The following is a 24,603-nucleotide window of genomic DNA, read 5'->3' as shown; positions in this document are numbered from 1 at the left end:
GGGACCCCGAAGCCCTGGACTGGGGCTCCAGGAGCATCAAATTTGGCCCCCAGGCTTGAGGTTCTGCACCCCTGCTTTATGCAGTGTAAGGCCCAACCTGGTACCTTCCCCATACTTACAGTTAGGGAGGTGAAGGTCAGGCAGATCCCACCAAAGCCATTCAGGGAAAGGCCGAGAAAAATCAATGGAGAAAGAACTGGGAAGAGAGAATGGAAATGAGGGGTGAACAGATGGATGGGGGCCACAAAGAAGTGCGGAGGGCTTGCGATATGAAAACACAAAGGAAAGGCACAGAGGACTGGGGTGGGGGGAACAGCAGCAAGGCTGGAGGACCCCCCATGAGTTTGCTAACTTAAGGAATGGAATGGATGAAAGGTTTGCAATCTGGAGATCCATGCCTGCATTCATGAAGGAGGATGCAGCCATGGCTTCTCCTTTACAAGCCCCATCACTCATGCCCCACTGCTGCCTGCTGTGGGGCAAAACGAGAGTGCCGCTTGTTCCAGCACCTGGGAGGGGAGGGGAGGGGGCGCAGTAGGAGCAGGAGTCATGATGGGCAAAGCCCCAGAGGCATCCTCCTTTGCAGCTGCAGGATTGTAAAGAGGAGAACGAGAGTTCACCTGGCACCCTGACACAGACCAGTTTGAGTGCCAAAGGTACCCTTCTTACCTGGTGGGTTGTAGGCAGCCAGGGCCATGAGAATGCAGGAGAGTGCAAAGCTGGCACTGCAGAGAAAGCAGCAGATACATCAGCACAACGAGGGGCTAAAATCATGCCACCCCCTCAAAGCGACACCTCACAACTATTTTAGGAAATCATTCCCCACACATCCCACTCATCTTCTCCCCACCTCCCAAACCACAATCCGTCCTCCATAGCTGCCATGTTCCAGGAAACCACTCTCAAATTCCCTTTGAAACAAGGATCTGCTTCCCAGTTCCCTCAAGACCAGGATCCTTTCACCCAGGGCCAATCTGCCATTGCCCCAAAACTCTACGCCCTACCTGCCGATCAGGCGGAGCGGCCTGGGGCCGAGTCGGTCCATGAATATCCCAAGCGGCAAAGTGGCAGCGCTCAGGAGAAAGGAGCCAATGGTGAAACCCAGGTTGAGCATTTCCTCCTGTTCCACACAGCTGGGCCATGGGTGAGACGTGCTGGCCACCCATGAGCCATTGGTGCCATTCCCACCTGCAGCGAATGAGGCAAACAAGACTTATTTATTTATTTATTGCGTTTATACCCCGCCTTTTTTCCTCTTGCAAGGAACCCAAGGTGGCTTACATTATCCTCTTCCTCTCCATTTTATCCTCACAACAACAACCCTGTGAGGTGGGTTGGGCTGCGAGTCTGTGACTGGCCCAAAGTCACCCAGTGAGCTTCCATGGCCGAGTGGGGACTAGAACCCGGATCTCCCAGCTCCTAGTCCAACACTCTTGCCACTACACCACACTGGATCAGCTCCTTCCCTCTTCAAGAAAGACCTCACTTTCACATCACCCTAGCCTAGTGCAGAAAGCCTGCTTTCTGTCCATGGGGAAGCAGGATAGGGTCCCTTTTCACACCTCCCTCTCTTACGTGTGGAAGAAAATGCAGCAATGTGGCTGCACAGCAAAGAGAGGAGAGGGGTGAGCAACCACACCTGAGAAGGTACCGAGCAGAAGATGCAGCATCAGCGCTCTGGCCTGCTGCATAGTGAGTTGTGTGCAAAGTGGAAAGCCCTGAGCAGCATCAAGAGAGGGAATCCGTCTGAGATCCGGATCACAGGCGGAAATGGTGCGAGGGAAAGGTGTGTGCCTGGGGCAAGGCCTCCTGGCATGGGAGCAGGGCTTGACCAGGATTTACAATGGCAGCAGGTCTTTCTAAAGCTTGGTCCCATAGGAGTAGCCAAGTAAGATTGGAGAAGGAGTAAAATAAGATGGCCACCTGTGGTTTGACAGTGACTTGGGAAAACAAGTGGCTTCTCTGAGGCGTTGCCCCGCATGGAAGTAGTACGGTGGGTGAATTGACCCCAGAGGTCAAGAATGGGCCAGGCATGCCATGAAAAAGGGCACAACTGCAAGAAAGAAAGATTTCTCTGGGGCAGTGGTCCACAAGGAAAATCGTGGGAATGCAGGACATTCTCACCTGGGGTTGGTCCATCCATTATGTTTATCCTGGGGAGATTGCTTGAAACAGCCTCCATGGTACTGCTTACCCCTGCCACTGCCACACAGGGCAGTGCTGGCTACCATGTTCTACTTCCACGTGGAATGCTGTCTTCTTACCAGCCCTACCTACTGCCAGAATATGAGGAGCCAACATGGGGAAACGCCACGTGACATGGACATACAATGCAGTGACTCGCTCTATACATTATGATGGGAGTGGCGGTAAGCCATCCTGTTGGGGCCATTGCAAGCAATCTCCATGTGATAAGTCCTAAAGTGCCCACTTTGCATGGGGATGGCTATTCCACCAACTCAGTCAGCCATGCAAATCACAACAACGCCACGTCCTTGGGAAAAACCTACATGGATTAAGTGTCTGCGTCGTAAAGTTGAACATCAGCTCCACCAAGGCTGAAGGTGATGTGCCCATTTCCAGGACGTCTCTCGCTCACTCTGTTACCAGCAGGACAGTTTCTGCTGTGCAGGGCTAATCATGCCAGCACAGCGTTCTCTATCGGACTCACGTGTAACTCTTGCTCCTCAGTCCCACCCAGTCCTGCTGTCAGAACAAGCTTGACTGGTTTGGAAAACGTCAGAAACATTCTGACCATCCCAGGATGACGGTGTGCCTCAGCAGAGAGGAGAGGGAGGGAGGGGCTCTGCAGAGCCTTTGGGGAACTGTTGTGATGGGCACCCATTTGAATGGCTTTAAAAGACAAATTCATGGAGGACAAGGCAATCAATGGCTACTAGTCATGATGTAGTCATGATACTCTGATCGAGTATCAGAGGCAGTATGTGTACTAGTTGCTGGGGAACATGGGCAGGAGGGTGCTGTTGCACTCACTTCCTACGTGTTGGCTTCCCACAGGCAGCTGGTTGGCCACTGTGTGAACAGAATGCTGGACTAGATGGACCCTTGGCCTGATCCAGCAGGGCTCTTCTTCTGTTCTTATGGCTCAGCTCCAGATACTCTCCCAAGCCCACACCCCCAATGACCTCCCCTGCCACCTTCCTATTTCGCCTCACCCTTGGCCTCTCCCCTCTCACCTGTGCACACATGAGAGTAGAATCCTTCATGTTTGAGCATGATGAGCAAGGAGCCCCAGCCCAGCAGGACCGCTGAGAAAAAGAGATTCTCCACCACTGCCGTGCAGGCCATCCACCAGCGCCGGTGGTACGCCTGCTGCAGAGTGGGGGCCATCTTCCCTCTGGCTTAGAGACCAGGCTGGAAAACAAAGGGAGACCAAGGGTGATGGAGCAGTAATGGGGGACTTCAATTTCCCCAGTATCTGTTGGGAGACAAATTCTGCAAAACATGGCCCCTCCAAGAGATTCCTGACTTGTGTTGCTCATAACTTCCTTCTACAGAAAGTGGAGGAAGGAACTAGAGGATCAGCTATCCTTGACTTGATCCTAACCAGCAGAGATGACTTAGTGGGTAAAGTAGCAGTTACAGGAACTCTGGGGGAAAGCGACCATGTTGCACTTGAGTTCTTGGTTCTAAAGGAAGCAAAAGCCGAGGGTAGCCAAACGCGTACCCTGGATTTTAGGACAGCTGATTTTAATAAACTCAGAACAATGATAAGGAAGGTCCCATGTCAAGCGACTCTAACGAGAAAAGGAGTCCAAGATGGGTGGGAGTTTTTAAAAAAGGAAATTCTCAAGGCACAATTAGAAACCATTCCAACAAGAAAAAAAGGTGGAAGACAACAGAAGAAGCCAATGTGGCTTCACAAAAAGCTGAGAGATGACCTGAAAACAAAAAAGGACACATATAGGAAGTGGAAGGAAGGCCAAGCTACAAAGGAAGAGTACAGTTAGGTAGCACAGAATTGCAGGGATGGTGTCAGGAAAGCTAAAGCTGAGAATGAGCTGAGGTTAGCGACGAAGACTAAAAGCAACAACAGGGCTTGCTTCAGATACAAGCATGGTAAGACAGAGGAAAGAAATGGTGGTTCAACTATTAAATAAGGATGGCAAAATGATAAATGACAAAGAAAAGGCAGAAGTGCTCAATTCCTACGTCAGCTCAGTCTTCTCCCGAAAGAGGGTCTATGACCCCGCTGACAAAGATGAACTAGAGGCTGAAAGGGCAGGATTGCAGCTTGAGATTGATAGGCATATGGTCAAGGAACACCCAATTACTTTGAATGAGTTCAAATCTCCAGGGCCAGATGAACTGCATCCTAGAGTAATAAAGGAACTGGCAGAAGAACTCTCAGAACCATGATCTATTATCTTTGAGCAATCATGGAGGATGGGGGAAGTGCCAGATGAGTGGAGGACGGTTAATATTGTCCCTATCTTCAAAAAGGGCAAAAAGGAGAAACCTGGGAACTACAGACCAGTCAGTCTGACATCCATCCATGGGAAAATTCCGGAGCAGATTATAAAGCAATCCATCTGGAAGCACGTTGAAAACAATGCAGGGATTACTCGAAGCCAACATGGATTTGTCAAGAACAAACCCTGCCGGACTAATCTGGTCTCATTCTTTGATCAGGTAACCTCCCTTGTGGACTGTGGGAATGCTGTGGACATAATATATCTCGAATTCAGCAAAGCTTTTGATAAAGTGCCCCATGATATCCTGATTAGCAAGCTAGCTCAAAGTGGGCTAGATGAAACAACGATCCGGTGGATCCACAGTTGGCTACAGAATCGGACTCAAAGAGTGCTTATCAATGGGACCTTCTCAAACTGGGGAGAGATAACCAGTGGGGTACCACAGGGCTAAGTCCTGGGCCCAGTGCTCTTCAACATTTTTATTAATGACTTGGAGGAGGTGGTGCAGAGAATGCTTATCAGATTTGTAGATGACACACAATTGGGTGCGACAGCCAATACTCGGGAAGACAGAAACAAAATTCAAAGTGTTCTTGATAGGCTGGAGCACTGGGAGAAAACCACAGAATGAAATTTAATAGGGATAAATGCCAAGTTCTGCACTTAGGAAAAAGAAACCAAATGCACAATTACAAGATGGGGGATACTTGGCTCAACAATATTACAAGCAAGAAGGATCTTGGAATTGTTGTCAATCACAAGCTGAATATGGGCCAACAACATGATGTGGCTGCAAAAAAGGCAAATGCTATTTTGGGCTGCATTAACTGAAGTACTTTGGCCACATAATGAGAAGACAGGATACTCTGGAGAAGATGCTGATGCTAGGGAAAGTGGAAGGCAAAAGGAAGAGGAGTCGACCAAGGGCAAGATGGATGGATGATATTCTGGAGGTAACGGACTCGACCTTGCGGGAGCTGGGGGTGGCGACGGCCGACAGGAAGCTCTGGCATGGGCTGGTCCATGAAGTCACGAAGAGTCGGAAGTGACTGAACGAATAAACAACAACAAAATAGAAGCATAGCTTCCAAATCACGTGAAGCACTAGTTCCCCTCTACTCAACACTGGTTAGGCCTCATCTTGAGTACTATGTCCAGTTCTGGGCACCACACTTTAAGAAGGATGCAAGACATGCTGGAGAGGGTTCAGAGGAGGGCAACAAAGATGATCAGGGGACTGGAAACAAAGCCTTATGAGGAGAGACTGAAAGAACTGGGCATGTTTAGCCTTGAGAAGAGAAGACTGAGGGGAGATATGATAGCGCTCTTCAAGTACTTGAAAGGTTGTCACAGAGAGGATGGCCAGGATCTCTTCTTGATCATCCCAGAGTGCAGGACACGGAATCATGGGCTCAAGTTACAGGAAGCCAGATTCCGGCTGAACATCAGGAAAAACTTCCTGACTGTTAGAACAATATGACAATGGAACCAATTATCTAGGGAGGTAGTGGGCTCTCCCACACTGGAGGCATTCAAGACGAGGCTGGACAGCCACTTTTCAGGGATGCTCTGACTTGGATTCCTGCACTGAGCAGGGGTTTGAACTCGATGGTCCTTTAGACCCCTTCCAACCCTACTATTCTATGGTTCTACGAAGGTCACCCCACCTGCATTCTGCAGTCCTCCCAAACCCCGAGGAACTGAATCACACAGACCAGCCAGAGCACATGACTTCTGCAAGCTGGTGTAAAGCAGAGCGAGGATGGTGGAATATTGTTCCCTATCCCAGTGACAATAGCCAGGGAATTATAGATAGTAGCAGGGAACTAACTGGATGCTGAGCAAAACGCCAGATGCGGCTTGCGATTTAGGAAGGAATAAAGAAGTTATTGAAACTCCAGACATCAGGAAAACAAAATATTCTATTCTCCACAGTATACTGGCACTAGTTCTGATGCAGTACCCTGTCTTCGTGGAATGCATTGGGGGAGTAGGGGAGCCTTTGTTATTTTTTAAAAGTGGAAGAGAGATAGCAGGACTAAAGAAAGAAAAGGGCAAGACACTGGACAGGAGAGGATGTAACTGCCACAGCCAGCCAGCCAGCCAGCCAGCCACACACACACACACACGCGTGCGCACACACACACACACACACACACACACACTTACTTCCTGGCCCAGCCATCAGCCAGAGGACAAGCAGCTGCTGGGATCTTGCACCCTGCCCTGCCACAGAGAACTCAGCTGCTCTGTCATTTGCATAGTGGCTACTGAAGTGAGGGACAGGCACAGCCTGGCAGCGGTCACCAGTCAGAGGGCCAAGAGCAGCAGGAAGGTTGCAACACCCCCCCTCCCTCCCTCCCAGAAGGAACAGGCCTCAGAACTGCCAGCTGCTCTCTGAAGTCACTACACTTTTTGTCCGTCCATCCGTCCCCCTGCCCCGCTTTTTTTCTATTTATTTAAAGAAATGTGAAATTTAAAATATGTATGTAAAGCTACAGGGATGGAGTGGATTGTATATCAAACAAAATGACAACTACAGCAGCAGCAACTTTAAAAACAACAACACTTTGGCTACCAGGAAAATGTGTTCTCCCAACAACAAAAGTGCTCCCTTGATGAAAAGCATCTGGATTTCCCACAACCCGCAATTTAAGCATGTGAAATCAATGGGACTTACAATGTGTAACTTGGCTGGGTCATACTCAAGTATCTTTTAGCTCAAGTACCTGCAGCTGAGAGTCAGTGTAGCACAGCGGCTGCAGCCTTCCCCAACCTGTGGCACCCTCCAAATGTGCTGGACTACAACTGCATGTGTGGGAGGCATTCCTGGCTGGGGATAATGGGGATGTAGTCCAACATATCGGAAGGGTACCAGGTTGGGGAAAAGGTAAGTATAGGACTAGAACTGGAGAGACTTGGGATCAAATCTCAATTTTACTTTGAAGCTCACTGGGTGGCCCTGAGCCAGCCAGCCAGCCAGCCAGCCTCTCTCTCTCTCTCTCTCCCTCTCTCATATTCTTAGCCTAGCCCAGTGTCCTTCACTGCAAGGCCTGAGGTCCACCCGCAGCTCCCAACCACCTCAAGCACAGCTCTCTGCCTCTCTCCCTCTTTGCAGTAGCTGCTCACTCTCAGGAGGCTCTGCAGCTTTGCCTTGCTGATAGCTCTAGCAGTGGGCCACCTCTGGTGATCTGGGCTACCGGAAAAGGCTTCAGGAGTGGGGAGTCAGGAGACCTGCGGCATATCAACTGTAAGGTGGCTGGGGGTGGGGAAGGGAGAGCACAGGAGCAATCAGCCAATTGGCTGTGATGCAGGAGGCGCCTGAGAGGGAAAGAGCAATGTGATTGGCTAGCTTCAGTGATGCACTACGCAAGCCCACGAGTGGCCTTGGTGGTGGTACATGGAGCCAAAGAGGCTCCTGGCTAAAAAACAGTGGTCACTGAGCTGAGCCTAGGGCTGCTGAGAGGATAAAATGAGCTGGAGGGGGACCATGTACACTACCTTGAGCTCCGTGGAGGAAAGGCTGGATAGAAATGTAATCGATACAAACATTGTAGCATAGCATCTAAGAGACCTCAGCCTTATGCAGACATTCACACTCCGTACAGTGAATACCCATGACAGGAGGTGGGGAAGCTACATGCATTCAGTTGAATATTTTCATGGAGCCTAAGTGCCTACAAGTCTATGCATAAGCTCCATACTGACATGCAACTGAAAACATGCAGGTCATGGATGGGACCTGAGGCAGTAATCCAAGTGGACACGTTCACTGTGCAGTTTGAAACTCTCCATGAGGCTTTATCTGTGAACTGGGAGATCCACTAAGGGAGGCTCCCTATGGCTGCAATCCTATGGATGTTTAGACAGAAAATAGTCCTACAATTCCCATATCTCAGTCTCAGCCTTCACTTATAACAAAAGGATGATCCTAAAATTGTCCAGTCTTGAAAGGGAAATTGTAAGGTTGATTGCAACAATGTACATGAACTGTTTTTCACAAACAGAAAGTACTATGGAAAAGCTCAAGTATTATTAGTTGCCAAGGAAAGCTTGAAAACAGGATGCTATCTTGTGCCCTAAAAGTGCAGAAGCCAGATCGCCCAGCCATGAACCTTTTCCTTACCTATAAGGGCTCCAAGGGTTATGCCAACCTCCTGAGTTCAGAAGGCAGTCTTTTGATTTTGAACATCTGGGGCTGGCACGCCTGGAGTTCCACAGATATAACCAGTGGGTCTCGACTGATTTAATAGTTTCTGTAATGAGGCAGAATGGGAAGTAAACAGCTTGTTAATGAAATTCAGAGATGACACTAAATCCAGCAGCATTTGTAAACAAGTGTAATCGGGGAGGAGGGGATGCTCATAGTTCCTCGAATAGAAAGAAGAAGAAGTAGAAGAAAACTCCACATGATTTAGCACAGAAGCTAAAAAAAGGGGGGGGGGAAGGAGACTTAAACACAGATGTTGCCTGTGGGATCCAATGCCAGAAAGCAGCTGTTGCTTGAAACACTTATTAGGAAGCCATATTACAGGAACATTTTGTTAAACACAGGGAGCACTGTAGAAATTAAAAGAAAGGAGCTGTCCCATTCATCAGAAATTAGGGGTGGCCAGGAGGTGAGAATGGCCAACGTCCAAGGAGTACTATGAGTTTCCCAGATGAGTGTGTGCAAATTCTAAAGGGAAATGAATGCTGAGATGCTCCAGTGCTGCCCCAAAGGTAATTGTCACCCTAAAAAGATTTGACTTTGACTCATAAAAGTTATTTATGTAAGCGCCACTTATGTACATGGCACTTTAACATAAGCAACAACAAAGGAAGAGACAGCAAAGGGAAGGAAGGGGAAGGAGAGAGAAGGGTTAAAACAGGACACAGGTTCTTTCATTCCTTCCCACTTCTATATGCTTGCAGCTTTAAGAGTCTGTCTGGCATCCAGGTGTATTAAAACTAAGGATGTACAAACACAACATACACTGTCACTCTGTTTATTACTAAGTACTTCTACTTCCCTCCACCCCTTGCACCAGCTGGTTGACAGCGTGGCATGTGTTGAACTGGTTTGCCACAAACAAAAGTGACCATTCTGGAGAGGTAAGCAAACCTTCCAAATGTGGATTCAAGCAACCTTTTCCCTATGCTGCCATTTCAGTGGGAGGGGCGGTGAGAGCACTCCACTTGGACAGAGTTGTCCTAGGAATTGGCCTTGAGAAAACTCCTTTAGGAACAGAAGCAACGAGTAAGAAAAGGAAGGCAATACATTAAACCTTATCACCCTTGTCACCAGAGCCACAGATATGGCAGGGAATTGTCGGGAATGCTTTTCACTGGGGAATGTTCCAGCTGGGCACTTTGTTGCTTTCTGTGTTTGCCCTGTTGGTTTTAACAAGTGCAAAGTAATGGTTTCTTGATTTTTACATGTAAGTATTAATTGTGTATAAGTTAAAATTGGTTGTGAAATTCATATAATTGTATAGCAATCATTTATTTTAGAATGTGTTTGAGATGTTTTTAAATATTCTGGAGTAACGTGAAATAACTAAGATTATGTATGTATATGTTTTTACTGTAGGACTAACAGCAGGATTTGGGACAGATGAAAGGAAGTACTGCTACACAAAAGGCCTAAAAATTTACTGCAGTAAGATATGTTTATATTCTACTGAGGACTGTGGAGCCACTATATAGGAACTATACGTTAAACCTATTTTAATATATGTTGATAACATATTATTCATATTTTACTTATTTGATTCAAATTATATGTTAGTGTTTTATTTCCAATGTTCACAGAAACAATCTCAAATTAGAAAGCTCATTTTAATTATTTTAATTAGTTCAATTTATTTTAGCCTGTTGCACCTACCTTAAATTATCTTCTAATGTTTTATTCTATTGATTTTAGTTGTTTTAGATGTTTCAATTTTTAAGTTTAGAAGTTATTGTTGTTGCCGCTGCTGAGTTTGCCCAAGTGGGTTATGGTGCCAAATGTTATAAGATACTAATACGGTAGTGTATAGTTTTAAATAGCTTAGAAATGGTATATACAAGGAGGAATTATAAAGAGCTGGGCCTTTCGCCTGCATTCTTGCAGGCCCCAGTTAAACACCAAGTAAAAGCACAGGCTAAAATTACACATTTTTTCTCTAAGCTGGAGCCTTCAACAGCTCAACAGGCAAATATGCCACAGAGCTCAGAATCCCATCACCAAACTCTGATTGGTTCGATACCTCCCTCTGAATTTAGGACTACAGAACAGGAGAATTGTTTAGAAAAATCTGACCCAGACTCAGATGTGCAGCAAGAAGAAGGGGCTACTTTTGCTCCTGCCTATGAGGAATATTTAAGCCCTCAGGCACTTTTAAACCCTTCCCTGGACTCAGTTTGCCTTGATGTCATGGGGACACAAAATATGCTATTTGCAAATACGTTGCAGTTCCTCCTACGAGATATTTCAGATATTAAACAATCAAATATAGAATCTAAGCAAATTCTGAGAGACCTAATGGGTCTGGGTTTAGATCCTTCTCTTAAATTACTCTGCGCTATGGGTTCTGCCCCACAAAAGTGTGATATTGGTAGGAAAAGTTGTGTTCAAGCCAGCACACAAACTGATCCCCTAAGCTCCAACAGGGACCCAAGCAAGGGCTGATATAATGAGGGAGCCCACAGTACTGGGAGCTAAAGAAATAATTCCTAGCCCTTCTAGCAATGCCAAGAGAAAAATTGGGAGAAGACCCAAGAGAGAAGCCCTGACTCAGAAAAATTCCCACAGGGGCGGTGAACCTAACAAGGGAAAAAAGAAGCTAGCATCCTGCTACAGTACTTCTAATAGTCATTTTAATTTTAAGAGATTGTTTAGACTCATGGACAACAAAGTTCAGGGAAAAAATGATAGCCCTAACAAGGTAAAGATGGCTCAGAGCTCTTGGAGGAAGAAAAACTCTTTGTTTCCCCCAGTAGTTGAGGACCCTGACCCACAGGCAGCAATTACCGACCTTTTGTCACTCAACCCAGCTGATGTAAAATTACTACCTAATGATTCTCCCCCGCCTGGGGGCCTAGGTATAGATGGAATTATCTGCACGACTAAATTGCCTTTGGCAGCAAACCCATCTATAACACTCCTAAAATACCAGCTGGTCTTCTGTAATTTTCCAAGGCCAAGCAGCGAATTGTCTCAAACTGAAAAGAAGTATTATTTTTTACAAATCCTTAGTGACATAGGGCTACATTTTCTGTCAATTTTTGACATAAAGGATGTTGAAGATCTGTCCTTTGACTACCCTAATTTTGGGATAAAAACAACCTTCACTAAAACCTCCACTGTGCACTCTATCCTCACATATAGGGGGGATTTTGCCAACATTGGGATACAGGTGAAAATACATTTTTTAAACACCTGGACCCAACCTTTGATTGAAGGATTGTCTGTGAAATGTCAGGATACTGACACCCTCCTGACTCTGACCCCCTTTGTCAAAAAACAGTCAACTCTGATAAACTTTGACTCTAACAATTTAATAAATTTAGATCATGATGATAATGAGATTAGAGTCAAATAGTTAGATTTTACCAGGCATACGAAAAAGAACCCTCTCTGTATGGCCCACTGGACTGAGAGCCACTATGATATACACTCTGGTGAAGAATTCTCTCCAATTGAACAACCATTTACTTCTGTGATACCTGAAGAAGAAGCTTTAATTGATACATTCTGTGACCTGCCAGTAATGGAACAACAGTCAATTACTACCAGGCTCCATGCACTGTAGAAAAGATTAGCCGAAGGCCACCCTGCTTTGGACCCTTCGCAAAAGCCTCTTCAGGTTCCAGCTCTAGAATCAGATGATATCAGCTACACAGGATTACTGAAACCATCTAATTTAAACTCCTTGGAGAAAAAGGCTGCAGATGAGCAAATCGCAATACAGCCGCAGCACTACCTGACACCATCCTCCTTGCCACTCTCTCATATTGAGCCTCTCAAGTTCACCTCTTTAGGAACATCAAATTTAACTGAGCTGGGATTCTTTCAAACCAAACTTCAAAAAGTTACATCAGAAATAAATTTACCACCCCGCCTTCCTGCACAGCCTCTGGAAAAAAGGGCCACTGTCCCGCCCCACCTTCAAACCATGCAGCACAGAACTGTATAGCTGCATACACTTCATAGGGCTAGAATTCGCATGCAAACAACAGTCAACTCCACCCTCTCAGACCTCAGCAATAGACAGGCCATGTGGAGATAGGGATAGCGGAATTATATCTCAAGCAGCAGGACTCCACAAACAAGCTGCTGTCAGCATTAAGAGGGCTGGTCCATGCTCACTTATCTTCCTCTCCACAGGTTGGCAGTGCTATTTCTATTAGATTACTCTCTTGGAATGTTGCAGGATGGGCCTCCAAGCTGGTAGATGAGAATTTAAAAAAAAACTGCACTCAGTTTGAAGTTCTTTTTATTCAAGAAACCTGGGCTACCACTACAACTGTTTCCACTTTTCCAGGATACCTTGTGCATACCCAACCAGCTAGCAAATCAGACAGTAGAGGCTGTGCCCGGGGCGGTCTACCGACTATGGTTTCAGTGGATAATAACCCAAATATTTTTCAGCTTGATGTAAGTGATAGTAGTAGCATCTTAATTCTTCAGGTGGATTGGCCTTCAGGTCTGACCTTTTTTTTAGTAAGTGTATATTCTCCCCCCCCTTCATGGATCACTGCCTTGTTGTGGCGAAGGGGCTTGCGTAACTCAGTGAAGCCATAAGCTATGCCGTGCAGGGCCACCCAAGACGGACAGGTCATGGCAGAGAGTTCTGACAAAATGTGGTCCACTGGAGAAGGAAATGGCAACCCACTCCAGTATTCTTGCCAAGAAAACCCCATGGAACGTATCACAAGGCTAAAAGAGATGACGCCGGAAGATGAGCCCCTCAGGTCGGAAGGTGTCCAATATGCTACTGGGGAAGAGCAGAGGGTATTTCCAAGTAGCGCCAGAAAGAGTGAAGCGGCTGGGCCAAACCCGAAAGGACACTCAGCTGTGGATGTGTCTGGCGGTGAAAAGAAAATCCGATGCTGTAAAGAACAATATTGTTTAGGAACCTGGAATGTCAGATCAATGAATCAAGGTAAGCTGGAGGTGGTCAAACATGAGATGGCAAGATTGAACATCGACATCTTGGGAATCAGCGAACTAAAATGGACAGGCATGGGCGAATTTAATTCAGGTGACCATCATATCTACTATTGTGGCCAAGAATCCCTTAGAAGAAATGGAGTAGCACTCATAGTCAACAAAAGGGTGGGAAAAGCAGTACTGGGGTACAATCTTAAAAATGATAGAATGATCTCAGTACGAATCCAAGGCAAACCATTCAACATCACAGTAATTCAAGTCTATGCCCCAACCACTGAGGCCGAAGAAGCTGAGGTTGATCGGTTCTATGAAGACCTACAACACCTTCTAGAACTAACACCAAAAAAAGATGTCCTCTTCATCATAGGGGATTGGAATGCTAAAGTAGGAAGTCAAGAAATCACCGGGATAACAGGCAGGCATGGCCTTGGTGTACAAAATGAAGCAGGACAAAAGCTAATAGAGTTTTGCCAAAAGAACACGCTGATCATAGCAAACACTCTTTTCCAACAGCACAAGAGGCGACTCTACACATGGACGTCACCAGATGGTCAATATCGAAATCAGATTGATTATGTCCTTCGCAGCCAAAGATGGAGAAGCTCCATACAGTCAGTAAAAACAAGACCTGGAGCTGACTGTGGCTCAGATCATGAGCTGCTTCTTGCAGAATTTCGGCTGAAATTGAAGAACGTAGGGAAAACCACTAAACCGTTCAGGTATGACCTAAATTATATCCCTGATGAATATACAGTGGAGGTGAGGAATAGATTTCAGGGATTAGACCTGATAGACAGAGTGCCTGAGGAACTATGGATGGAGGTCCGTAACATTGTTCAGGAGGCAGCAACGAAATCCATCCCAAAGAAAAAGAAATGCAAGAAAGCCAAGTGGCTGTCTGATGAGGCTTTACAAGTAGCTCACGAAAGAAGGGAAGTGAAAAACAAAGGAGAAAGGGGAAGATATACCCAACTGAATGCAGAGTTCCAGAGAATAGCAAGGAGAGACAAGAAGGCCTTCTTAAATGAACAATGCAAAGAAATCGAGGAAAACAACAGAATGGGAAAGACTAGAGATCTCTTCAAGAAAATTGGAGATCTCAAGGGAACGTTTTGTGCAAAGACGGGCATGATAAAGGACAAAGAAGGCAGGGACCTAACAGAAGCAGATGAGATTAAGAAGAGGTGGCAAGAATACACAGAAGAACTATACAGGAAAGATCTGAATGTCCCTGATAGCCATGATAGTGCGGTCACTGAACTTGAGCCAGACATCCTAGAGAGTGAAGTCAAGTGGGCCTTAGGAAGCATTAGTAACAAAGCTAGCGGAGATGACAGTATTCCAGCTGAGCTATTTAAAATCCTAAAAGATGATGCTGTTAAAGTGCTGCATTCAATATGCCAACAAACCTGGAACACTCAACAGTGGCCACAAGACTGGAAAAGGTCAGTTTACATTCCAATTCCAAAGAAGGGCAACGCCAAAGAGTGTTCAAACTACCGCACAATTGCGCTCATTTCACATGCCAGCAAGGTGATGCTCAAAATCCTACAAGCTAGGCTTCAGCAGTATGCGAACCGAGAACTACCGGAAGTACAAGCTGGGTTTCGAAGAGGCAGAGGAACTAGAGATCAAATCGCCAACATTCGCTGCATCATGGAGAAAGCAAGAGAATTCCAGAAAAACGTCTATTTCTGCTTCATTGACTACGCTAAAGCCTTTGATTGTGTGGATCACAACAAACTGTGGCAAATTCTGAAAGTGATGGGAGTACCAGACCACCTTACCTGTCTCCTGAGAAACCTGTACGAGGGTCAAGAAGCAACAGTAAGAACCGGAAATGGAACAACCGATTGGTTCAAAATTGGGAAAGGAGTACGACAAGGCTGCATATTGTCACCCTGCTTATTTAACTTATATGCAGAGTACATCATGAGAAATGCCGGGTTGGATGAATCAGAGGTCGGAATTAAGATTGCCGGGAGAATTATCAACAACCTCCGATATGCAGACGATACCACCCTAATGGCAGAAAGCGAAGAGGATCTCAAGAGCCTCTTGTTGAGGGTGAAAGAGGAGAGTGCAAAAGCTGGTTTGAAACTCAACATTAAAAAAACGAAGATCATGTCAACTGGCCCCATCACTTCCTGGCATATAGAAGGGGAAGAAATGGAAGCAGTGACAGATTTTACTTTCTTGGGCTCCAAGATCACCGCAGACGGTGACTGTAGCCATGAAATTAAAAGACGCTTGCTCCTTGGGAGGAAAGCTATGGCCAACCTAGACAGCATAGTAAGAAGCAGAGACATCACCTTGCCGACAAAGGTCCGTCTAATCAAAGCTATGGTTTTCCCAGTAGTAATGTATGGCTGTGAGAGCTGGACTATAAGGAAGGCTGAGCGCCGAAGAATCGATGCTTTCGAACTGTGGTGCTGGAGAAGACTCTTACGAGTCCCCTGGACTGCAAGGAGGTCCAATCAGTCCATCCTAAAGGAAATCAACCCTGAGTGCTCATTGGAAGGACAGATAATGAAGCTGAAGCTCCAATATTGTGGCCACCTAATGCGAAGAGAAAACTCCCTGGAAAAGACCCTGATGCTGGGAAAGACTGAAGGCAAAAGGAGAAGGGGACGGCAGAGGATGAGATGGCTAGATAGCATCACGGATGCAATGAATATGAACTTGAGCACGCTCCGGGAGACAGCGCAGGACAGGAAGGCCTGGCGTGCTATGGTCCATGGGGTCACGAAGAGTCGGACACGACTGAACGACTGAACAACAACAACATATTCTCCCCAGCAGAATTCAAAGTATGAAGATACCTCCATATGGAATGAACTTGATCGGGTCCTCTCCACCCTATTTGAAATACAGGCTGACCCCAAAATCTTGATAGCAGGTGATATGAATGCTGGAATAGGACAAAACAACTGTAAAATCAGAGAAAATGGGACTTACTCCAGACGATCTAGCTTCTCTCCCTACTATAAATTCTAAGGATTTGGGGCTTAATAAAGCTGGTCAATTCCTCTTTGCTCTTGTTGTTAAGTTTCACTTATATATATGTAATGGGACAGATATAGACCCACATTCGAACTTATATACATATATTGGCCCAAGGGGCAGGAGCGTGATAGATTTTATGATCCTCTCACAATCAGCTCTATTCTTTTTCAACAATTTTAAAGTCCTTACTAGACCAGAGAGTGATCACATGCCAATTCAGATGTGTCTTTTGTTACCAACTGGAAAAGTTCCCCTCGTTTTCGCTTCTGCAAATAATTTAATAACCCAGGGAGAAAAAAGACTGTGTTGGAATGGGAAGCTGCAAGAAGAAATAAATTTATTTCTAGCAACCCCCAAGATGTTATCTTTGAGAAAGGAATTTTTTACCTCCCTGGCCCCCCTGGGAACTTACGGGAAAATAGTGAAAGAACTTAGACCATTTGTGGTCACTACTAAAGCTCCTTTTCCAGGCCTGCACCCTAGTCAAGGCTGGTTTGATAAACAGTGCACTGCCCAGATACATAGGCTGGCAGGAGCAATCAGGAGATTGAGGCAAGAAGACTCCTTAGAAAATTTTACTGTGTACATCAGTTTGCGCAAAGAGTATAAAAATCTCCTGTGCCAGAAAAAGAACGAGTATGTATGACAATCCTGGATGGAGCTAGGGCTGGCAATTCTAGAAAGAGATTCAACTAGATTCTGGATGTTAGTGACAAAAGGGACAAGGAGACATCATGGCTCTATTGATAATCAAATTACTTCCTCACAGTGGCAAGCTCACTTTTCAGCGTTGTTTAGACAATCTTTTGTTGGGATCCCATCTGATCCCCTTCACCGCAGAGATTTTTTGTCTTTCTCTTCCTGCCCTGATTGGGAACCAGTAACCTGGGATGAAGTACATGATTTGATTGCCTCCCTGCCTCCTAAAAAGGCCCCTGGAGAGGATATGCTTCCTGGTGAATTGTTTAGATCTAATTCTACTTGGTGGTGCCCAATTCTTTCTAAAATGTTTACTTATATAAACCAGCATGGAAAAATCCCACAGGGCTGGGAAGTTAGCATTGTTGTTCCTGTTCACAAGAGAGGCTCTAAAGCAGATCCAAATAATTTTAGACCAATCAGTCTGCTTAATGTTGTTTCAAAATTATATACGAAATATCTTTTACACAAATTAAAGTCATGGGCAGCTGAAAACTTGATCTTAGCTGAAGAACAGGCCGGGTTTGCAAAGGGGAAATCTACAATAGACCAGTGTTTTGTTCTCCATCACCTTATACAGAAATATTCTCAGCAGGATAGAAAAGAGTTATTTGTTACTTTTGTGGATTTTAGTTCAGCCTTTGACCTTGTAGATAGAGATCGTTTGTGGCAAAAGCTATCTGCAACAAACATTGATAGAAGGCTGTTTCTTTTAATCCAAATGCTTCACTCTGACACTACTCTTATAGGCTGGGGGCGAATGGATTGTTATCAGAAAGCATCCCAACTGATAAAGGAGTACGTCAGGGATGTTTATTGGCCCCTTTTCTTTTTGATTTTTATATTAATAGCATTGTACAAGAACTGAGTGATTTGGAATGCTTCCCGGCTTCTATTCAGGATGTTAAACTCTCAGTCTTCTTATATGCAGATGATATCGCAATGATTTCCACTACATTAATTGGTATGCGAAGGCTCTTGAGAAAGTTGAGTACATTTTGCACAAGAGATCATTTGTCTATTAACAATGCTAAGACTAAAATTGTAGTATTTGGGAAGAAAAGAAAAACACATATGTGGAAGTTGGACAATGAATCCATTGAACAAATGAACAACTTTAGATATTTCGGCCTTAATTTCAACGCCCGACTTTCGTGGAGACAACATCTAGATGTAATTAAGCTGAAATCATCCCCGTCTACTCAATCTCTCCTTCAGTTCTCTCGATCACAAGGGGGAAGTTTGGTTGCCCCTGCAGTTGAGATATTTCAGAAGAAGGTAGTTTCACAACTGACATATGGGACTGAGGTATGGGGATACACGAATGCCTCTATTTTTGAGGTGGTTCAGAACTCTTTTAGGAGATCTCTCTTAACTGTCCCCCGGAGTACACCTGGGGCCCTTCTAAGGGCAGAAGTAGGATTGATTTCAGTTAAAACATCTATTTATTGGAGAGCCAGTGTGGTGTAGTGGTGAGAGTGTTGGACTGGGAGCTGGGAGATCCGGGTTCTAGTCCCTGCTTGGCCATGGAAGCTCACTGGGTGACTTTGGGCCAGTCACAGACTCTTAGCCCAACTTACCTCACAGGGTTGTTGTTGTGAGGATAAAATGGAGTGGAGGAGGATTATGTACGCCACCTTGGGTTCCTTGCAAGAGGAAAAAAGGCGGGATATAAATGCAATAAAATAAAATAAATAAATAAATTTACGCTGCTCTCGCTTTGTATTGGCTCAAGCTGACCCATAAGAGCGATTCCCGCCTTCCAAAAAAAATGCTTTCAAGAGCAACTTCAGACCCCATCCCAAAAGTCTTGGGTAAACCTGACCAAACCTATGTTGCAAGCTTATGGAATTGATACTGAGTCCTTTCCTTCTTTCCCTTCTGACAGAGAAGAGAAAGAAAATTAATTTTTCTTTTTTTTAAAGAAAAAAGTTATCTTTATTCTAAGTGGATGAATTTGGTTACAATTTCACAAATGCCTTACTCTTGCTGGTACCCATTATATAAGACGTCATTTGGTCTGGAGAGTTACTTTACAACTCTGACTGTGCCTCACTTACGGAAATCATTTACAGCATTGCGTCTACAATGCATGCCTTCTGCCTTCTTGGAGGGAAGATTTGACAATACCCCAGTCCATCAGAGACTCTGTATCTGTGGGTCTGGGGAGGTTGAGGATGTCTCTCATTACTTACTAAGATGCCCTCTCTATGGCCATCCTAGGCATAAATTTCTTGCCATTATTTCCCAGAGCCTCCTAAATAGAACACCTTTAGAACAGATATGTGTCCTTCTTTCTGGCACTGATGCTTTCACCACTGCCCAGGTAGCAAAATTTGCCTTGGCAGCAAGGAAAATACATGCCAAAGCCCAAACAGCCTACTAGGGATGATTCTGCTGGATGTATGAATTTATGTATATACAAATATGTGACTGTACTGTTTCTCTCTCTCTCTCTTTTTAATGTACATTGTGGTGGCCTATGGCTTTAAGCAATAAAGTATCATATCGTATCTTATTTTTACTGTAGCCCCTGAAGAAGGTAATCAATATTTCTGAAACGCGTTGGGCCAATATAAAATAACTATAATAAACCTTTTTCTATAGGCACCTGGGATTTCTCAATTTTCTTTTCTCCATTGTTTTTTCCAGCTGGGCGCTGCCATCTTAGCAATGGCTCTGGACAGGAAATTATCTCACCGAGACATCACAGGGACCTAATAGCCCTTGCAGAGAAAGCCTAATGGGCAAAGTGAGGCACTGGCCAGATTAGCACAGGATTGCAGACCAGCAGGCTAGTTTAGGCTGCAATCCTTTATGTCCTTACCTAAAAGCAAGTCTCATTGAACTCAGAGGAATTTACTTCTGATTAGCCATACCTATGATTTCAGTGTTAATCTATTGTTGTTATTATTACTATTATTATAGGAAGGGGGTCACAACAGCAAACTCTGCCTCATGCACCAAAACTATCATGGGCAGTCCCTGACGAAGCACCCTGTCTGGTTTCATGGATCATAGAATCCTAGTGTTGGAAGGGGCCTACAAGACCATAGAGTCCAACCCCCTGCTCAATGCAGGAAGCCTGATTGCCAGGAGGTCTCCCATTCAGTAGCTGCGATCCATCCCTAACCTACTGGAGTCATTATGGAAAACAGGGGTGGGGGGAAAGAGACTGTGTATGTGATAAGCTGCAGTTTGGGCCAGGCAAACAAAAAGCAACAGGTTCAAGTTAGAGAAGGTTTTTGTCATGGAATATCAGGCAATGCACTCAGGGAAATGAACATCTGTTTGAAATTAAGTCGAGGGAATCCAACTGTTGAAAACACAAATTATGGGGGGAGTCATGAAGCAGGAGTGCCCTTACGGGCTCGCACCCCCACCCACCTACCCAAGGGCTGGCGCTCCCACCACCCACCTACCCAAGTTAAGGTGCCTAATGCCCAAAGGCAGGCAAGTTATTTTGGCACAAGAGACAGGAAATCCAACCAACACCCTCTCCTTCTCTGGCAGTAAAAATATAATCATAACAAATTAAATAACTCGCAATGTGCTATCCAACATCTGCTTGGCAGCTGCCTTACTCTGCATAATGGAAGGGCCGGCCCTGGTGTCCTTAACAGAACCCACAACTCTCTCCCAGATGCCCCCTTCCCAATTTTAACCCAATCATGTCCTTCGTAGCCTTCCAAAAACAGTAGCGAAGGCGCCGCCACCAAAGCGGGGGCGGGGGCCAGAGCCCAATATAATTCAAGCACTGCACGAGGATTCCTTCTAACCCCATTTCCTTCGCGCGCGCCCCCACCCCATTTCTGAACCTCATGGCCGGGTACCCAGGAAACAGCCGTTTCACGTGCCCCTCCTGTGCCCCTACTTTATTCCCCCCCAGGACGTCCCTGTACTTGAAGGGGGGGAGTATTCGGAAATCCCGTGTATTCCGCAGGGACCCGCGAATTCCAATGGCCATTCGGGGGCCATTCGGGGGTCATTCGTTTCCGTTCGTCTCCTCCCCTCCGCAAGTTGAAGCAACTCCCCATTTGGGTAGGAGGCCGAGCCCGCCCCCCCGCATCCCCCCGGCGGTGTCTTTCTTCCCGCTTTCGGGCAGGCCAGGGCGGCCTTTCTTCCCCCAACTCAAGTAACGCCTAAAATATCTGCGGCTGGCAAAGTCAACGCCTGGCCGGAGTTTTTTGGCTCCCCCCGCCCCAGCCCAAACTAGAGGAAGCTGCTGCTGTTGCCACGTGGAAAGCAAGAGCCCTGCCTAGCTAAGGGCGCGAGCCATACAAAGGGGGATTTCAGGGCTAAGGACGCACATTCGCCAGCCCCGACCCATCACCACTCCTTGACCCCCCGTCCCGTCCCGTCCCCCCCGTTAGCCAGCTCACTCGCGGCTGCAAATCTTTGGCGGGCTGAAATGGAGTCGCGCCTTCTTCGTCTCCTCCTCCCCGAGGTGTTTGCCTGCAAAGCGCTGGGGCGGCTCGACTCTAGCAGCGACGGGCTAAGCGCACTCAAGCCTCCCTCGCGGAGTTCGGAAGAGCTGCCCGTTGCGGTTACTCGGCCGCGGCAGAAGTTGGGTCAGCCCGGGGAAACGCGCGCGCCGTGGGTGGGTTTGCTGCCGTGCGTGTGAGCGCAGCGCCCCCGGCAGGCAGTGTTTGCCTTGTTCGTGTGCATGATGGGGGGAGGGGGGAGAGAGACTGGGTCCATACATGCCCGTGTATTACTTTATAAGGGCATCGGAGTGTGTGTTTTTGTACAAAGGAAAATACCGTGGAACTTCGGGGACGGGAGCCAAAAGACCACGAGGGCAGCGATGGAAGGAAACGGCAGATGTTCACATGGATGGCACGACTTCTCTTTTCATGCTGCTCGCTCGCTAACTTCCCCCCCCCTCGTGGGTGGGGGATGTCAAGCCTCTCCACGTTCTCCTCTCACGCGTTTGAGCTAATGTGGTGCAAATGTGTAACGAGGAGGCCCATTTGGTAGCTGGAAGTCCGGAGTTCGAATTCTGCTCTTCCCTCATAAACTTGCACTGGGTGGCCTTGAGCATCTGTTTCTCCCTCCTTTTCAATTCGCCATCGGTGAAGTAAAACTCACCTGCCACACACTGGGCTGTTCTGAGACCATGTCTGGTGCAGCACAGTAGCATTTTTACTGGTGTAAATATTATTGGTAACCTATTGTGGAGAAAGTGAATAGGGAGACATTTTTCTCCCTGTCTCATACTGCTAGAACCTGGGGTGATTGGTGGGAGATTCAGGACAGATAAAAAGTATTTCTTCACACAGCGCATAGTTAAACTATGGAATTCGCTACCACAACGTGTAGCAATGGTCACCAATTTGGATGGCTTTAAAAGGGGATTGGACAAATTCCTGGAGCAGAAGGCTATCAATGACTACCAGATCTGATGGCTATATGCTACCTCCAGTATCAGAGAAAGTAAGCCTGTGTATACTAGTTGCTGGGGAACATGGGCAGGAGGATGCTGTTGCATTCATGTCCTGCTTCTGGGCTTCCCATGGGCAGCTCGTTGGCCACTGTGAGAACAGAATGCTGGACTAGATGGACCCTTGGTCTGATCCAGCACGGCTCTTCTTATGTTCTTATACAGGTACACACCTAGGTATCCTTTAGTGCTGTAATTCTTATAATCAAAACATGCTTTCAGGTGGCTTGCAAAACCATTACCATAGAGAAAAACACAGGATAACGATAGAGGGGGAAATAATAATAAAGGAAATCACAGAACACTTTGCATAGCAAGTATAACAATTCCTTCTGTACACCAATGCAGCTGGGCAGGGCTAAATTCATGCAGTGGGGGAAATGTTTCAATGTAGGATGCTGTTCAGTTTGAGTTCACTACAAGACATTTGTAAAGTCAGGATACTATTATGCTTTCTCTTCCCTGCACATATTCAATACAGCTGCACTGGAGTGCGGAAGAAGCTCAGCTTTTATTTTTCAAGCAGCTTCCATGCAGCACTTGTAATTTAAGAAAATGTGATGGCCCAGAAGCCAAAACACCGTCCACAATGCAACAAAGGAACTCCGCCTGAGAGTATTTTTCCTGTTATATCTCCAAATGGTCCCCTCCCAGATTCAAATAATAAAAAGATGCTTTCCAAGGAAGTGAGATACAAATGGGGAATTTGGCATTGTTAAGAATACCATTTGGTGTTCTGGGCCCTGTATCCACTGATCCTCATCCAGCTGTAGATACAGCATAACACAACGCCAAGTCTATCAGTCCTTGCCATCAGGCTTAGGGTGAAATAGTTCAGTTTTCACCCTAAGAGAACAAGAAAAGGTAGCAAGAATATACGGAAGATCTGTATAGGAAGGATAATAATATCGGGGATAGATTTGACGGTGTGGTCAGTGAGCTAGAGCCAGACATCCTGAAGAGTGAGGTTGAATGGGCCTTAAGAAGCATTGCTAATAACAAGGCAGCAGGAGATGGTGGTATCCCAGCTGAACTGTTTAAAATCTTGCCAGATGATGCTGTCAAGGTGATGCATGCCATATGCCAGCAAATTTGGAAAACACAAGAATGGCCAGCAGATTGGAAAAAATCAACTTATATCCCCATACCAAAAAAGGGAAACACTAAAGAATGTTCAAACTATTGAACAGTGGCACTTATTTCACATGCCAGTAAGGTAATGCACAAGATCTTGCAAGGTAGACTCCAGCAATTCATGGAACAAGAATTGCCAGATGTACAAGTTGGATTTAGAAAAGGCAGAGGAACTAGAGAGCAAATTGCCAATATCTGCTGGATAATGGAGAAAGCCAGGGAGTTTCAGAAAAACATCTATTTCTCTTTTATTGACTATTCTAAAGCCTTTGACTGTGTGGATCATAACAAATTGTGGCAAGTTCTTGGTGGTATGGGGATACCAAGTCATCTTGTCTGCCTCCTGAGGAATCTGTATAACAACCAAGTAGCAATGGTAAGAACAGACCACGGAACAATGGACTGGTTCAAGATTGGGAAAGGAGTACGGCAGGGTTGTATACTCTCACCTTACCTATTCAACCTGTACGCAGAACACATCATGCGATGTGCTGGGCTTGATGAAGCCAAGGCTGGAGTTAAAATCACTGGAGGAAACATTAACAATCTCAGATATGCAGATGATACCACTTTGAAGGCTGAAAGTGAGGAGGAGCTGAGGAACCTTATGACGAAGGTGAAAGAAGAAAGTGCAAAAGGTGGGTTGCAGTTAAACCTCAAAAAAACCAAGATTATGGCAACCAGCTTGATTGATAACTGGCAAATAGAGGGAGAAAACATGGAGGCAGTGACAGACTTTGCCTTTCTAG

At 45.9% G+C, this 24,603-nt stretch overlaps 1 protein-coding gene across 2 annotated transcripts in view; it reads right to left on the bottom strand.

Annotated features, from left to right (window-relative positions):
- Positions 1–21,899, bottom strand: part of SLC43A1 (solute carrier family 43 member 1) — a 43,642-nt gene extending 21,743 nt beyond the window's left edge. Inside the window, exons 1-6 of one of the 2 annotated variants that reach the window (XM_084860505.1) lie at positions 21,660–21,899; positions 8,563–8,692; positions 3,198–3,375; positions 1,005–1,188; positions 670–725; positions 120–196 (exon numbers count right to left, since the gene is read on the bottom strand). In XM_084860505.1, coding sequence (XP_084716631.1) covers positions 120–196; positions 670–725; positions 1,005–1,188; positions 3,198–3,351 — 471 coding nt within the window. In that variant the 5' untranslated portion in view covers positions 3,352–3,375; positions 8,563–8,692; positions 21,660–21,899. Of the gene's footprint in view, positions 1–119; positions 197–669; positions 726–1,004; positions 1,189–3,197; positions 3,376–8,562; positions 8,693–21,659 lie in introns of those variants that run through there. The other variant, XM_084860506.1, reaches the window with a different exon arrangement.
- Positions 21,900–24,603: the final 2,704 nt, after the last annotated feature.

Source organism: Heloderma suspectum, chromosome 1, assembly GCF_057233095.1.
Source record: "Heloderma suspectum isolate Gila_16-S chromosome 1, 16-S_ref, whole genome shotgun sequence".
Classification (NCBI taxonomy): domain Eukaryota; kingdom Metazoa; phylum Chordata; class Lepidosauria; order Squamata; family Helodermatidae; genus Heloderma; species Heloderma suspectum.
The sequence above is the reverse complement of the archived record's forward strand: the minus strand, read 5'-3'. Positions and strand labels throughout refer to the sequence as shown.